This window comes from Enhydra lutris, unplaced genomic scaffold, assembly GCF_002288905.1.
Source record: "Enhydra lutris kenyoni isolate GAN:26980312 unplaced genomic scaffold, ASM228890v2 scaffoldscaffold7, whole genome shotgun sequence".
NCBI classification, from domain to species: Eukaryota; Metazoa; Chordata; class Mammalia; order Carnivora; family Mustelidae; genus Enhydra; species Enhydra lutris.
In genome coordinates, this window is record NW_019154091.1 from 23,636,329 (window position 1) to 23,653,021 (window position 16,693).

At 36.2% G+C, this 16,693-nt stretch overlaps 1 protein-coding gene across 2 annotated transcripts in view; it reads right to left on the reverse strand.

Moving 5' to 3' along the window:
• LOC111142108 (neuron navigator 3) overlaps positions 1-16,693 on the reverse strand; it is a 387,056-nt gene that overhangs the window by 23,397 nt on the left and 346,966 nt on the right. The window contains exons 25-33 of one of the 2 annotated variants that reach the window (XM_022495073.1): positions 14,381-14,502; positions 13,377-13,397; positions 12,511-12,683; positions 12,165-12,230; positions 10,736-10,889; positions 9,163-9,337; positions 4,491-4,588; positions 1,636-1,731; positions 1,186-1,354 (exon numbers count right to left, since the gene is read on the reverse strand). In XM_022495073.1, coding sequence (XP_022350781.1) covers positions 1,186-1,354; positions 1,636-1,731; positions 4,491-4,588; positions 9,163-9,337; positions 10,736-10,889; positions 12,165-12,230; positions 12,511-12,683; positions 13,377-13,397; positions 14,381-14,502 — 1,074 coding nt within the window. The remainder of the gene's footprint in view (positions 1-1,185; positions 1,355-1,635; positions 1,732-4,490; positions 4,589-9,162; positions 9,338-10,735; positions 10,890-12,164; positions 12,231-12,510; positions 12,684-13,376; positions 13,398-14,380; positions 14,503-16,693) is intronic. The other variant, XM_022495074.1, reaches the window with a different exon arrangement.

Below are 16,693 nucleotides of genomic sequence, written 5' to 3' on the forward strand. Positions count from 1 at the left end.
TACAGTGTTAACCGACAATGGAGTTTTATTGGTCATGGGAATGCGGGCTTTGTAAAATGCTTTCCTTGATATTTCTATCTCACAACCATGTGTTGCCATTTTAAGACAAAAAGGCATTACTAATAAGGCAGAGTGAACATCTAAATGAACCTAAGTGCTTTCCTTTTGTTCAGGCTTTCCTCCACTGTCTACTTCAGGTTTCCCACTTATGTTTCCAGAGAGAAGTGGAAGAATTACTATAAATTCTATTCTAATATCTTCTTTCCCTTTGAAGGTGGTAGTTTTGTTAAGAACAAATGTACAAATTAAAATATATGTGTATTTTCTTCCCTTTTTCTTCCTATTTTCTCTTCCTCTTCATTCTCTTCTATCTCTCGTTACAAACCCCAGCTGTTCAACCACTTAAGCTTTTGAAGAATATGAATTGTGATATTTGGCAAGGAATTAAGAAGCAAAGCAATAGTATCCCCTTTTACTACTAACCCAAGTACCTTAATCACAAAATCAAATGTTGGCAAATTCCTCTATTAATCCAGTTTATATAGATCTGCTCCGGCTCTTTAACATATATGAACAAAGAATTAGAGAGACAAGTATACTTCAGATATTCCATTTGCCTATAATTAATCACATCATCCAAAGCAAACAGAATTTCTTAGCCCCAATTCTTAACATCTATTCTCTATCCCCAGTGGGTATTTACTGGGTACACATATTTTTAAATCAAAGTACAGTGATGAATTTATTACTCTGGGATAGGCAAGGAATTCTTTGTGTCCTCCCAAAATGAAAGATGATAATGGGGGAAAACCTAGAAATTTGAAATTCCCTAAATCACATTCCTATTCTTGAGTCTTGGAGAATCTTCAAAATTACATTCCAAGTTTCACATCCCAGAAGTCAAAGAATTTCATTTACTTGAATTTTAGTGTTTTTAGTAAGATTTTAGTGTTTTAAAAATAAATATGTCCCATTTCATACTAAAACTATCAATGTAGTTAACATAGTTTTCAAATATGAAAATCTGAAGTGAAACTAAAAAAAAAAATGAGAGAGAAATGGAGGGAGGAGGGGAGGGAAGTGGGAAGGGAGGGAAGAAGAAAGGAAGTAAGGAAGGGAGGAAGAAAAAAAATGGATGTCAGTTTAAAAAAATACAGTTTGTTTTCTTTTCGTTTTTGTTTTTACCTTTCAGGTTCACAGTAATGATGTTATTATCTCCAACAAGGTATCCACAAGGCAACAGTTCAGGCACTTCTAGGCTGTGAGATCTAATTAAATCTCCTATACAGTAGCTAGCAATGCAGTCAGAGCTCAGACCAAGGCTAGTGGATGTATCAATTCGGAACACATATTCCTAAAATGATACATACAAAAAGGAAGTCAAAACAGAGATTCAACTCATCTACAACAAATAAAAAACTCATGGGGATATGAAGCTAGCTGCTAGCTGTCAAGAATTTTGGAATTGGTAATAAAAGAATTATTAGTATCACGCAGCATAAAGAGAGAAAGCTTTCCTTACTACTTGAAATGGAGGCAAGAAAAAGCAGATGTGTCTACATTACTAAAGCTAAGGAAAGCATCTAAAATAAAGCATATACAAAAATTAATATCAAGATATCTTGCACAACTTACCTTAAAGAGACGTCTAATTACACCATCTAAGACATCCCACTTGGTTTTTCCACTAACGCCAATGGATCCTATCAAATATGCCTGAGACTTCTGATCCTAAAAAAGAATAAAATAAAACATGATAAAACCCAGTTATAGGTCTTGTTTTATTACTCTATTTTCTAATAAAACATATTAATGTGCTAATAATTAGGGACTAAAATGTTTATTAAGCCTAGGCTATGGGTGTTATTGTAACAGACATGTATAGTTTATTATATAAAATAAAACATATCCCAAGAAACTAAACAAATGAAGTAACATCAATAACAACAACAAGAAAGAATGAGATGAGATGAAGTGGAATGGTATGGAAAACTGATTCATGACCTGTTTGGTAGTAGGAAAAATAGTCTTTTGCTTTAATGCAGTGAATGCATTCTGGAAGAGAAGCAGCTTGGTAGAAGGGAGAGGTTGACAGAGATGGACGAGAACTATTTCATATGAGCCCTAGAACTTCATCTTACTCACTTTTGATCCTATCTTTGCTAAGTCTCAAAATCAGTTTTTTCATTTTTTAATTTAGATTATACCTAAAAACTAATTTTTTTTTTTTTTTTTTTTAAGATTTATTTTGTCTATTTTAGAGACAGAGAGAGAGCACTCCAGGGGGAGGGGCAGAGGGAGAGGGATAATCTCAAGCAGCTTCCCCACTGAGCGCAGAGCCTGATGTGGGGCTCAATCTTACAACCCTGAGATCACAAACTGAGCCAAAACCAAGAGGGACATTTAACCGACTGGGCCACCCAGACACCTCTAAAGTCTAATCCATCTTTGAGAAATGTGTTATCCACAGTAGCATGGCATTCACATATTTACAAAACAGCTCCCATTTTGAATTTATCAGAAAATCCACTAAAAGTACATGTCAGGGAATCCTACAGGACTCACTTTATCAAGCAAAGAATCCCTTTCAATACAAAGAATGGTCCCAAATTTATTATTATTTTTTGACGCATGGGATTTTGAGGACTTTCTACATATATTGGACAAATAATTCAAGATTTATAGTCTAAGTGGAGCCTTTTTTATGATGACTGGAAATGGTCATGTAAAATAGTAAGCATGAGGCCAGTAGATACAATTAGCTAGTTGATACATCACAATCCTGATTCTGGTCGCCTACTGCATTCATCCTTAAAAGGTGTTAGAATAATACCTAAGTCAGATATTAGGAGATACGGATTCTACAACACAGAATTACCTACCTAATTCTACCACCTAATTAAAGAAATGTGACTTTAGGTAAGTCACGTAGCCACCTTAGAGCCTCGATTTTTTTATCTATAACTTTTACCACTATAAGGGTAAATGATTATTGTCATCATTTAGATATAATTCAAGTTAGAAGCCAATACCTTTTCCAGAAGGAGTTAAGAAATTCACAGCAAACCACTGTGATTTTTTTTAGTACTCTTATGGACTGAATGTTTATGTCTCCCCAAAATCCAGATGTTAGAGCCATAACCCTCAATGTGATGATTTTTGGAAATGGAGACTTTAGGAAGAAGTCAGAGTAGGTCAGTAGAACGGGGCTCTCATGATGAGATTAGTAACTTATAAATATGGGAGGAGAGAGTGACCTCCATCTCTCTCTCTCTCTCTCCAAGTACATACACTTTGGAAAGGACATAAGAAGACATATCAAGAAGTTAGCTATCTGCAATGCAATGAGAGATTCCTCACTAGGAACCAAATCAGCCAGCATCTTGATCTTGGGCTTCACAGTGATGATAAAATACATTTTTAATGTTTGAGCCACCCAATCTATAGTATTTTGTTATAGAAGCTCAAGAAGACTAAGACAACTACCTTCAATGTTCAAAAACATCACTTTTTAGAATTATTTTTAAAAAGAAAACTTGTTTCCCGTATTATTGTAACCCAGGCAAAATGAATGCTTATACTATGTTTTGTAAGTAGCTGCTTTTAAATTAGAGCAAGTTTAAGCTTCACTGAGACTATTACAGCCTTTTGCATGAAGACCCACTTGGGAAAATCTGGCATAAATCTGCAGCTCAAGCAGAAAGTTTATGGCACTGGAATTCTTTGGATATTTGCCCAGTGTAAAAATTCACAAGTGCTATCTTACTTTTCAAGCTTCAAAACTTCAAATATTTTAAAATTCCAAAAGAGTTTTTGTTTTTCTTTTTGATAGGAAAAAATTCAGAGACTTACAAATTTGTGTTCTTGGCCACTCAACTACAAATTCAGCTTAAAATAATACTTTTAGTTTTAAAAAAGGATTTGAGTCATGATAACAAAATTTGATTCCAGAAGAGTTAAAATATTTTCCTCATCAACTTAGACTTTGCTTAAAAATGATACATACACGTAGCATCAATGGAATTATCATACTAAGTTCAGTGAATATTTCTTTCCAGGGTCTATAATATTCATATAGCTTATAGTCTCCTCTTCGTACAATGACTATATTGATAACTCTGGTAACATGTTACTACATATCATAAATACACCTGTATTTTAAAGGTGACACCAAAAGAATGTTAGACAAGATGTTGTTGTCAAAGAAAGCAATGTTACTTTTTTGGAGTTCTAGAAATGAGAATGGTTGACAACCAATGAGAATGGTTGTTGCCAGTGAATGAACGTGATGTACTGAAACACATTTCTACTTACATGACAGTATCATTTCTTTTAAGTCCCTAACTTCCATGCTTCTAGAACATATTAAGCCAACGCCAAGATACACATGCTGATAGTATATTTACTAGGACAAATACTCAAATATAAAATAGATTTGATTCATGGTCATGCTCATAATTCAGTTAAAGAATTTAAGATTAAGAACATACCTTTGCTCGGCCATAGCCCTTGCTTATGGAGACGATAATTTTCACACTGCGGCCATCTTTGTGTCCAGTTGCATCGCCAGCATCATCTAGCAAAATATCTACCAAAGTTTCACACCACAATAGGTCACATTAGCTTGGAACTGTTTATTTTCATTGTTTTCTCCCTCATAGTTTTATAACTTTTAGTGGGAATATTTGGTCTTTTTGTTTCCCATTCTAGCCTAACTAGTTTGAAAAATCTCAGCTTTCAAGAAGATGAATTAGTGTGGTTGGACTGAAGGTTCAGTCTAAGAATTTATTTCTGCCTTCAAAGACCTTCACCCACATGCTGGGCCATTGCCTTTAGATGAGGAAATAAAGGGTTTCTTTTTCTACTATACCCAGGTCTGAGGAATACCTGAGTAATACTCAGTTACCACTGTAACTGTGACAAACTGAAAAGCAATTTGACTTTTCTAACCAACCTAAAATATCCAAGCTCAATACCCATGCAATTTACGAATGCTAAGGTGCTGAGATTGGCTGTCAACTGAAATTATTTTCAAGCATTTGGCACATATCTAGCTTTACTACTGCTTACCTTATATCTATAATTATTAAGTACTGTTACTGAATTTCAACCATAGCATTATACTTCCCTATGGAAGTACATTAATTATCACTTTCCTGTACCCTTCATGCTTATAGTTTTTAAAAACCAAAATAGTATTTCTAGTAATCAGCTAAGAGTTACAGAAGCATGACAAAGCTAGCTAACCTTCAAAGCAGCAGCCTTTAAATGGAATTAAAGATTAATTTTCAAAATATATTATATGAGATTAATGTCCATTTGGATAATTATTAACATCAACTATCTCACATATAAGTTTTCCTTTGACAATAATGTTATTATAGAACTCAGTTACGTGCTAAAAAGCACATGTGTCTGGTGACATGGGGCCTCAATTACTCTGACTAAATTTATAGAGATAAGGGCTGTGAACGTACTATCAGAGAAATGATAATTTTATCAAATACCTTCTGAAAATGAAATAGTCCTATTATCTTAATGATTAAGAGTATGTACTTTCACAAAGGAAGAAGTAAAAATAATGCCCTAAGACCATAATAATAAAAAATCAAGAGAATTTGAGGAACATGGATATTTTTGCTAGAAATTTTTAAGTCATCAAAGATAATCTCCTTACTAGAAATTTATTTTACCAGATCAGTATGTGCACAACCTCTCACCTTATTGCTTATCTCAGTCAAAAATAAAACTCTTTGGTAAGTGTCACTTAATCCTCTTGCTCTTTTTCTTAGAAGTTTAGAATAGATTACCGTTAACTGCCTACATCTAAATTTCTGGTAGGCTGTGACCAAATTATCTCTTTAGTGCTTTGCTCCATTAGTCATAAATGTTTATAAATATTCAAAAATATTTATTAAACATAAATGATACCAGGAACTGTGTTGGGCATTAGGAATGAATGCTAAGAAGCAAAATGAATTTTTTGCTCTTTTGGAGTATACATTCTCCTAGGGTAATTTTAGAATGTGTTAAGTGCAAGAAATAATGGGCATGAAGCAGTGAAACAATAACCAAAGGAAGTTGGCTCTACATGGATAGGTCATCCTGGAAGCCTTCCTTGAGGAGGCGCTGTTTGGATATAAGACCAGCAAGACCTAGGAAAAGAGGTCCAGAAAACAAGAACAGATGCAAAAGCCTTGATGAAAGAGCTGGGTGTGTTCAAGGCTCAGACAAATGCTCTGCATGGCCAGACTGTGGAGATCAAGTTGGGGGCGGGGAAGAGTAGTATGAAATGATGATGAGATGGACAAGGGCCAGGTCGTGAGCGGCCTAGTTCTCCACAGCAAGACATTTAGTCTGATTTCTGATCTACTTCTCTGTTCAGGTTTGCTTTGGAACCTGTTACTCCTTTCATGTTATGCTTACTTTTAAAAAACTGTGCTGAAAATATGGAATTTCTCCTGAGAGCAGAAGTAAGTATTTACAATAAATGAATGTATGATTCTCCTCGACATCTCATATGTGGTACATTAAAGCAAAATGAATATAGTAGTGAAAAGGTCAGGTACTGGCTTCATACAGACCTGGGTTCAAATATTAGCTCTGCCCCCTACTAGTCACATGATCTTGAACAAATTATTATCATCTCTTTCCTCAGTCTTGGTTTCCTCATCTGTAAAATGGGGCTCACACAGCACCTACTACAAGGGTTACTGAGACCATCAGAGATAATACTTTTATAGCACTTTATCCTCAGTGTTTAATAAGGTCAGCTGTTCTAACCATTATTTCCTTTTTCTGTGTGTTTATTGTAACTCCTTCTCTTCATAGTGGGGGGAGGAGCACATCATGACTCACTCTGTGTCTCCCCCTGTTCCCAATATATTGATAAGATGATCACCTGAAGAAACAACTCCAAGAAAAAAATGAAAACAGCAAATTTTTGACGTAAAACTTTTCTGTGGGGGTTGGTTTTATTTTTTTGTTTGTTTTACAGAAAACAAGTTATGATCCTCTGTCAATATTTTGAAGGAAGAATAAAAAGACCTGGCATTCTGGTTATAATCAAGTGAAATTCTGACCAAAAAAATGCAGGCTTTTCAAATTCTGTCTTTACTGGATATATAGAATACGCAGTTTTAAATCAGGAACCAAACATCTGTCAATTATCCACTGCCCTGCCTACCCCTCACCTTTCTTAACAAATTGATCATGAACCCTAGAAAGCTTTTTTACTAAAAAACCCCAATGTAAAGGGACTTCTGATTTCTAATTTTGAACCCAGTAAACAAGAGTGAGGATGGTGAAAACCATCTCCTAGTCATGTGATTTAATCTTTTGTTACTTCAGATACAATTGTCACTAGTAAAAAATAATTAGGGAAATAAAATAATAATAAACTACAAAGAAGTAATAAAATGAGTAATAAAAAGTACAATTTTGAAACCCCTCCCCCCCAAAAATTTGCCTCAAATTCTGAATCACTTACATCAGTATTTTCAGTCTGATGAATACAGAAACTATATTTGATTTATTTAATTTATATTTATCTTTATGAATTTTAGTCTTTCCTGGACATGAATTCTAGTTTCATTTTTATTTGGCTTCAGTTTCTAAGTTATCTTTCGTACTAACTATGCCCCCTTTAAACCTTATTATATTTCAATGAGATAAAACAAAATCATGTAACAAGCAGGGAAATCCTGCCATGATGTTGTCCAGGCCCCTGTCTTTCCTTAGGAGTCAAGCCAGGACAAGAGAGTCACTGACTGCTTTTGGCTATGGAACCTGCTTCTCTTCTCCATTAGGTTCATCACGGACAAGCCAACATACAGGATATTGCTCAGGGCTCCCAGAATCTATACATTTAAATTTTCTGTTTTTTCCTTTTTTAGCGTCTTTTGAAAAACTTGGGTAATAACACCTTAGGGACAATTTACACATCCAAGTTACTATCACAGTCCCCTAGTTCTAATTTACTGTATGGTTTATGAGTTCATTTAATTATGACATCTCTTTATTTTCTCGGCTATTGATATATATTTTACTTGATGTTTTTTCTCCGCATTCATTTCTCTTCCCCCAAACCTGCCAAATGGTTTCCTGAATTTCAAGGAGTTCCTACTTGCCTTTTTAGTCCTCACCTGTCTTTTCTAAGAAGAAAGCAAGTTATACATTTGAACCATTCATTTGACATTATGAAGGACAGATATAACGGTAGAATTACTAAAATTCTGACTTTGTAGAAGAGATGTGACTTAGTAACAATTTCATCAACATCAGCACGCTGTGTCTCTGTTTCTCTTCCTCATCTTCTATATTTTAGTGTCATTTAAGGCAAGCCTGGAAGAACTATATAGTTGTATAATGGAATCTACAGCTGCCCAGGAACATGTATATCATTGGTTTCCAAGCGTCATCTGGTGGCTATGTTTTGCAATTACCATAGATCTTCACGTAAACCTCTCCTAAACTCAATCTTCTATACATAAAATGATTCAGGGCCATAGGAGCTGTTACACTTTATAAATGAAGAGTTGGTCAGATACTAAGATAACATTATGTCAGATGATTCTATTTGCAATGAAATCAAACTGTACCCTTGTCCCATCATTAGTACCCTTGAACACAATAACAGAATCCAGTGAGTTCTTTTCATTTGTTTGTTGAAAATTTAATAGAACTGTGCCCTGGGTGATGTAGTAGCCTTATGTTCTCTCTGGGTAACATCATGCAAGATCTGGTCAAATTTACAGAGAGGTGCTGATATACTCATCAATGGGCTTCATACCCTTAAAACACCATAAAATTGCATGGGATTACTAGTATTATAGTCATGAGTACTAATGCTCAGCACTGAGAACATTATTTTTCTTTATGGTGTTCATAATTGCTAAGGAGGTACTCCTCAAATACAAGTAATTTTTTAAATGATATGAAAACCATGATCTTTTAGGTCTTTCACTCTTTCACAGAGAATGTTCTTTTGAAGTTATAATAAAGTAGAAGAAATGGGGCTATTTCCAAGAATTAAGAGGGCTCACATTTTTATGAGGGTAAAGTGAGAAGAGTGGTGGGTGAGATTCCCCAAATTCCAGCCCTCTCCCCCCTCACGAAGTCATAGGAATGATTTGATTCAGGCAGGTGTGTACACAAAATTACCTGAGGTAACAGACTCTGTAATGTTCAGATTGTTCAGGGAAAGGCCCAACGACTGCCGTGAAGATGAGGACGATGTGGTGCTTGAGGACTCTGATGGTGGGCGAGTGGGTTTGGCGGTGTTACCAGTTTCTGCCTTCAATCGGTCATTTTCTGCCTTCAGTATTTCAATTTCATTCTGTTGTGAGGGTGGGAAGTATGAAAAAAAAATCCAGCTAGTTTTGAGTGAGAAAAATGGTACCCATGCTTTTATCAGAGTTGATTATTTGGTTTATTAAATAAAGCACGTGGTGATATGTTAAGTAAACAATTATAAACTATGAAAACAGGATTTCCTCCATAGAAGGAAAGTCAACCTACTCTCTTTCTTACATACATATATTTGTGTATTCACAAACATAGATGCACTAACCATTAGAATTTGTTTAAGTATTTTTTTAATATACCTTATATTTGAGGAGTCTTCCAGGACTTGATCTCATTTGAATCAAGAACAACAATTTTTAAAGCATTCATAAAATTTCTCATTTGAAGATTTCATTTTATTTATTTGACAGAGAGAGAGACAGAGAGTGCACACAAGCAGGGGAGCAGCAAGCAGAGGGAGAGGGAGAAGCCGGCTCCCTGCTGAGCCGGACCCTGGGATCATGACCTGAGTCAAAGTCAAGTCAAAGACAGACACTTAACTGACTGAGATACCCATGCGCCCCCAAATTTCTCATTTTAAACATACTGTTAAAATCTTACAGGTAAATAATTCCATCTGTAATAATATCCTGAACTCATGGAGAGTTGAAAACCAGAGTCAAACAGAAATGTTATAAAAAAGGTGGTTTAAAATTATTTCAAAACCCCAGCTAACATCCGAAAGGGTTTCTGTTCCTTCAAAATGGGGGCGCTAGGCTCCTAAAAACCACTGAGACCTTTTGGTGAATATACACAGTGGCAGATAAATCTGCTCAGCAATGAGCTTTTCTTATTTCAGTCCTCTACGATACCCAGCAATTACCGGTTTATAATAATAAAACGAAAACTTAGCCTGAGCACAGACTGGTTCTAAAATTAACCTTCAGGTGCTTCCTCAAATACAAAAGCTTTACTTCTACAGATGGCATTCTACATCACTTTTATTTTCATATTTAGAAACCTTTGTGTTCAATTTCTGTAGTTTCCTAATTACTTTTTTCCCCCCCTCAATACAAAATAGGTAAAGGCAACTGAAAGTCAGATTTCAAAAGAAGGGGAAAAAGCCAACACAAAGGTAAATCACGGGAAAGTGAAGACGCGACGTTTGTCGTAGTTTCTCGGCATACTCAGCTCTCAAGTGAACCCAATCACTGGTACAAGTGTCTTGAATGGCCCTTGAGTGCAACTGGCCAGTGGGTACTCTCACTTCCCACCCTGGCTTTGACAAAATGCTCCATCTCCATTAGGAGATGAGGGGCAAAGTTTGAATAAACAGACTGTTTCCGTGGTGGGTTTCAAAGGGAGATTTGTTTTTATAATAACCAAGAGGGGCAACAACATAGTATTTTTTGTCTCTCCTCTTCGCTCCTGCTATGTGGTCAGCACTGACCTGCATCCGGTTCATGGCTTCCCGGATCTGGTCAAGGTGATGAGCAGAGCTGAGGGCCTCTAGTCGAATATCTGTTAATTTTAACTCCTTTTCTCTGAGCTCGCTCTTCAGCTGCAGAATTATCTCTGCCTCAGCCTCTGTGCACTCACAGATCCTGAAGAAGGAAACAAACACAAAATTAGTTGCCAGGAGGGAAACCAGGGGGGTCAGGAAAAGCAATGCTTCCTTTAAGGCTGAACTGCGATATTATCCAGCAGCTACAGAGGTTCTGTGCTGCCAGCAAAACCTAAAGAGAAGGAGAAAGAGTTTTACAAACAGTAATACATTTCCAGGTTCAAAACTGGAAACAGGAACTGTCTTTTTCCTTTAATCCTTTCTTCCTATTTTTCCGAAGTTTAAAAACAATCCATTATTATTCAAGACCAAGTAATCTTCAAAATATCCTTGTGGCTGATATACATGAGGCTGCATAGCATTACACCATCTCATTCTGCTATTCTTCAAGGGACTTAAAGGTCTATTTGCAATTTAGGAAATATTTTTTTAAAGTACTCATGTTTTTAGAACTGATTATTATTATTTATTTTTTTTTTGCAAAACTGTGCAAAGTGTAACATTATTTGCTACCACACTGTCTTCAAGTTACCATGAAAATCCAATATAAATATTGTAGAAATTAAATCAGGGAGATTAGTTTTGGACATTTAAATAATGGATGAGTGTTATATAATCTCCCTGGTCAGCTCAGCTGATTTAGGAGATCAAAGCTAATGAAGCTAAATCACAGGTTTCAACCCATGCAAGTGGCCTAGTTGAGGGCTCCTTGAAGGTCATCGACATTACTTCCTCATTATTTTGTTGTTATTGTTGTTTTGTGGGTAGTTTTGCAGTAAAGAAGGTGTGAGAACTTGATTTTGATGAACTAGTATCTTTCCCATTTAAAAATATGAGGACTACCTTGTTGATTACAGAATGATAGTGGTAGGTTCCTCTTTCCTATATAAGTGATGAAATTATCTGGGATACACAAGCGTCTTAAATGGTCCTATTAGTGGCTCTGTTCTACATGACAGTGCTAGGCTAGTCATTGTCACGGGCATCCGAAGAAATCTGATTTAAACAGTATATAAAACAGAGAATCACCTCATCAAAGTACATGTTGTACGTTCTCAAGGTTTCATCCATTCTTGTAACATCAAACGGTGAGCTACTATAAAAATGCTATGCTAGGTTATCTAATGGAATTAAAGGCAAATGGATTACAGCCTGGTTTTTTAGGAAAACAAGCTGGACTTCAAAACCAGGAAGACAGAGGAGGAGGTTTTTATCGTTGAAATGCATGCGAGGGATTTTAGAAAGAGCAAAGGCAAACGCTGCTGAGGTTAGAACCGGCATCTTGGCAAGTTGCATGCATCACACGCCATTTTACCGGGATCTATGCTTGTAGATCACAGGGCCATTTTGCCGTTTCTTTGGTGGCCAGACAAGGGGCGACCTGCATGGAATGCATAGTGAGGCAGAGACATGGACAAAGGCCGTTTTGAAAAGAAGTGAGACTGATGACACAGAAGAGTGGAGCGTGAGGTCGCAAAGCACGCAGACTCTCATGTGTGAAAAAGGAAGGAGAAACCAGGGCTGCCCACGGTTCTAAGGTAGATCAGAAAACCACCGGCACAGATGGTGTTGCCTGACTGCATTTACAACACACACAGCGGCTTGGCCTGCTGCTGTTTTTAAAAGAGACTTCAGCATCCTGCGGGAGGGGAGTGACTTACGCGGAGGCCGACTGTGAGGGCTTCATGGATGCGGACCCGCAGTCCCCCGCGTGGTGGGGCACTTTCGGCGACGCTGGGAGGGATGAGTCAGTGAGCTCTTCGATGTCCGAATGGGAGGAAGGAGGCTTGGTGGACTTTTTCTTCCCAAAGGCTTGTTTGAATGAGCTTCTCAGCTGAAAAGACGACAGGAATGACCTTTCTTGTCTGTGTGCATGTGGAGAATTTGGCTTTGGGGCGTTAGTTTGCAGGTGCTATCCTAGCCACTGCCTGGGGTCAGTACGTACAAGCAGAGTATTAACAGGTGCAGCACGGTATCTCTAGAAAACAACGATACCGCGTTTTGTGTTTTGTTTTATTCTTATATTAATCCAGCGCAGCGCAAACACGGAAGGCTTTGAAATAGTGCAAGGTCAAGGGCATGGCTGTCAGAGCACTCATTTAAAACTAAGTACCTTGAAGGGATCTCCACTCCCAATGCTTCTCTCTTCAAGGCAATTTGTTTTAAATGGGCCACTTTAGCGCTACAATCAAGTCATGTCCTGCTGACAGTATAAACTTAAAAAGCAAAATGAAATCAAATTCACCTAACACTTCATTAATTGTGATTTTTCTATTCAAATTTTCAATTCCCATGCTATTCAAAACCGGAATTGGTATCCCCTACAGTTCTATTCAGAAAGTGTTTTTTTTTTTTTACCTCTTCTTTTTAAAATTTGAGATTAAAATGAAAAGACACAAAGAAAAGACATACAAGGTAATCTGTTTTTGAAAGGTATAAAAAGCCTACTGCCAAAATGAATAGCATTCATGCCAAGGTAGGGTTTTTTTTATAGATGCATGCCAAATTGTCCACGGTTTATATTCACCTCACTTCCTCTAGAGTTCACCTTGCAGAAACATGAAAGAGTGTGGAATTACAAATCAAGGGAATGAAGGCTGATCAGTATTTTAAAATATTACCTGTATAAACATTTTTTTTTAAAACAAAAAAGATATTTCTTTCATTATTTATAGCAGGCACTCAGCAAAATCCTCTGGTAGTTATGTTTTGGATTTCATCAATAGTTGTACTTATTTAAGAAACTACCTTCATTTTATGGTATTAAAAAAAATCCTTTACTGCATGGTTTTTAAACATTTTGCTGTGATAGCATCTTCCCCTCAGTTTTTTAGCAATTGCTTAGTATCATCATAAATTCTATCTCTAGCACATGTAAAGCATTGTTCTGGGAAAGTACATTTCTGTATTTCTGCTATATTCTCTTCCAAAAAAACAAAAACAAAAACAAACAAACAAACCCAGAAAGCAGACATTAAGGTAGTTGATTTCTGAGGAGGTGAAGCTTTATTTACACTATACCCCGTTGAAGTGAGAGGTGGGGAGGCTTTCAAGGTTTCTTCTTTCCCTTTCTTTACAATTCATTTCCTCTCCTCTTCCTCCATCCCTGCCACAGTATCACCACCACACCACCATCTTTTCTTCTCCCTCATCTCCATGGTAAATCCCTGCCCTGTCATTTATTAATAGATGTCATTTCAGTTTTCTTACAACTTCATAAAATCAGTATTAATTATCCTGTTTTTGTAGATGAGAAAACATAGGCCCCCTCAAAAAGTGAAGTCGCCTGCCTATGGTTCAAGTATTAAGTGGCAGAGTTGGGATTCAAACCCAAGAGTAGTCCTGACCAAAACCTCTGCTCCTCAGCACCAGGCCACCCTAATTCCGGTGATGAGTACTGCCTTCCGGGGGGCCGGTCACTTGAGGGAGACTCTTTGTAAACTGCTACAGACTTCTAAATCTCCAAAGAAAACAAACCTGACTCATCATGCACTAATAAGCTTTCGAATGAGATGGATGACCAGGGCTTACCCAGTTTTTCTTCTTCTTTTTCTTGGAGTCAGCATCATTACCACTACCAATGCTGGAATGGCTTGTGGCACTGTTGATACTAGAAACACTTTCAGAAGAATGCTGTCTTCTGATGCGGAGATCTAGCAACAGACAGAGAACATCACATTAGCTCCCAAAGACTTTCACTGTGAACAAATAAGACTTTTATGGTTTCTGAGAGGAAGTCTGCTAATAAAAGTCAACACAGCTTTGTATAGATCATCTCAGTGCAGTTTTGGATTTGTAAGTTTAATAAAGTACCACCTTATTTGCTTTAATTAACTGGGTTATTGGCATTAAGATTCACTGTGTATCTCATAAGTCTGTAGCTCTGCTGGTTTAATGAATTCTGAGTTTTATCCAAAAATGAAATGCTATGCTAGTGATTTCTCTTGAATACCTAGATCAAGCAGATCTTCCGAAGTGATTTATTCCAAATGATTACTTCCATGGAGTAAATGGAAACTCATAATAGCATGAGAATTAATTGTGTCTTTTTAATATCAGTGCTTTGAATAAAGCTACTGAAGCCAAATATATTAATTTTCCATTTCACAGAATCATACCATAATAGAGTCAAAACAAACTTTCGAAGTCATTTAAGCAATTCAATTCAGGTGACAAAATTGAAGTGCAAAGAAGTAACTTAACCAAGGTCAAAGAACCCGTGAGGGAAAGGTGCTCAAGAGAGAAACTGCATAGACTGCATGTGTAAACTAAACAGGAAACATATTTAAGACAATGCAATTCTTCCACCATAGTCCCACCCGTGACCTGGAATAGTAATGACAGTAATAATAATAACAACACGTAATATTAAAGCTAGCTTTTACTATGTGTTTACTCTGCCCTGGGATTATCTAATTTCATTCTGTTTTTTTTTTTTCTTTTAAAGATTTTCTTTACTTATTTGAGAGAGAAAGAGAGCACAACCAGGGGAAGTAGCAGAGGGAGAGGAAAAAGCAGATTCCCCATTGAGCAGGGAGCCCAACACAGGGCTCAATTCCAGGACCCTGAGATCATGCGTGACCTGAGCTGAAGGCAGATGCTTGACCAACTGAGCCACCCAGGCATCCCTTATCTAACTTTATTCTTAAAGCAAAGTGTTGAAGTAAGTTTAATTATGAAAAGTAATTTCATCAGAGTCACACAGATGAAACACAAAGGAGCTAATCCAACACCTAGGCAGATTCTAACATCTGTTGTGCTAAATGCCATGTGATACGGGTTTCCCATACTTCTCAAAAGCATGTAGTGCTTCTTTAGTCACACAAGATAACTTGAAAAAAATAACATTTGATATTTAATCACATTTTGAAGATACCCACTTATTCCATACAATCAGCTTATAAAATTGATTTATAATTGTTGAAACTGAAATTTCATCTACTTACTGTGAACTGATAATAAGTGTTAGTGGAGACACTAAGAAATTATAAAAATTTTTTAAGGTCAAGTCTGCTTTAAAGCCAAACCTATTACTATATTTAATCAGCATCAATTAAGATTTGTCAAGCAAAAAATCTCAGTGGAACTTCCAAGATGTCAGGAATTATAATATAGCTTTCAAAAAGCTTCCATAGAAACAATAGTATAAAAGCAAAGCCTTTCCAGTTGACTGCTTTATTTAACATTACAACACCCCATGACAATGAAACTATAACTGTTACTTTCAAATATAATAAGGGAGTATATGTGTGGGTACGTAATACATGTATACATATCTCTAACCTTAGAGTCATATACATACATATCAGTAAGTACCTTAATTTTTCCATTAAGATAATAAGCACGGTGACAATTTTATAGGAGGGAAAAAATAAAACAATTTTTCAGAATCCATAGAGTTTGGCCTCTTAAAAGTCCTTTAAAAAATAATGATGAGACTTTACTGTGGTTACATGCCCAATACATTGCCCAAAATACTATTAGTGTCAACATTTAAATGAAGGCATTTATTTATGTGTGCTATTTTGGTTGAACAATAAAGGAGCACAGTATCCCTTAATCAACAAATATGGAAGTTATATGAATAAAAGAAAAATATGCTGGTATTTATTTGTGTTTTGAATTTCTGCTGTGATTGTCTATAAGCTTTTGTGATCAAGATACATTATTTGAATCCGACTTTCACAAATAAAGCAATTATACTAGGTGTTAAAGTACTCCAGAGTTTTTATTATATCCAAAAATTAATAAATTGTATTTGACTTTGATTAACCCTCAAAATTTAAGAAGATGAGTTAATTCTTATTATTGTAAGTCAAAAGTAGTCCTTAAGGGTATTATTTA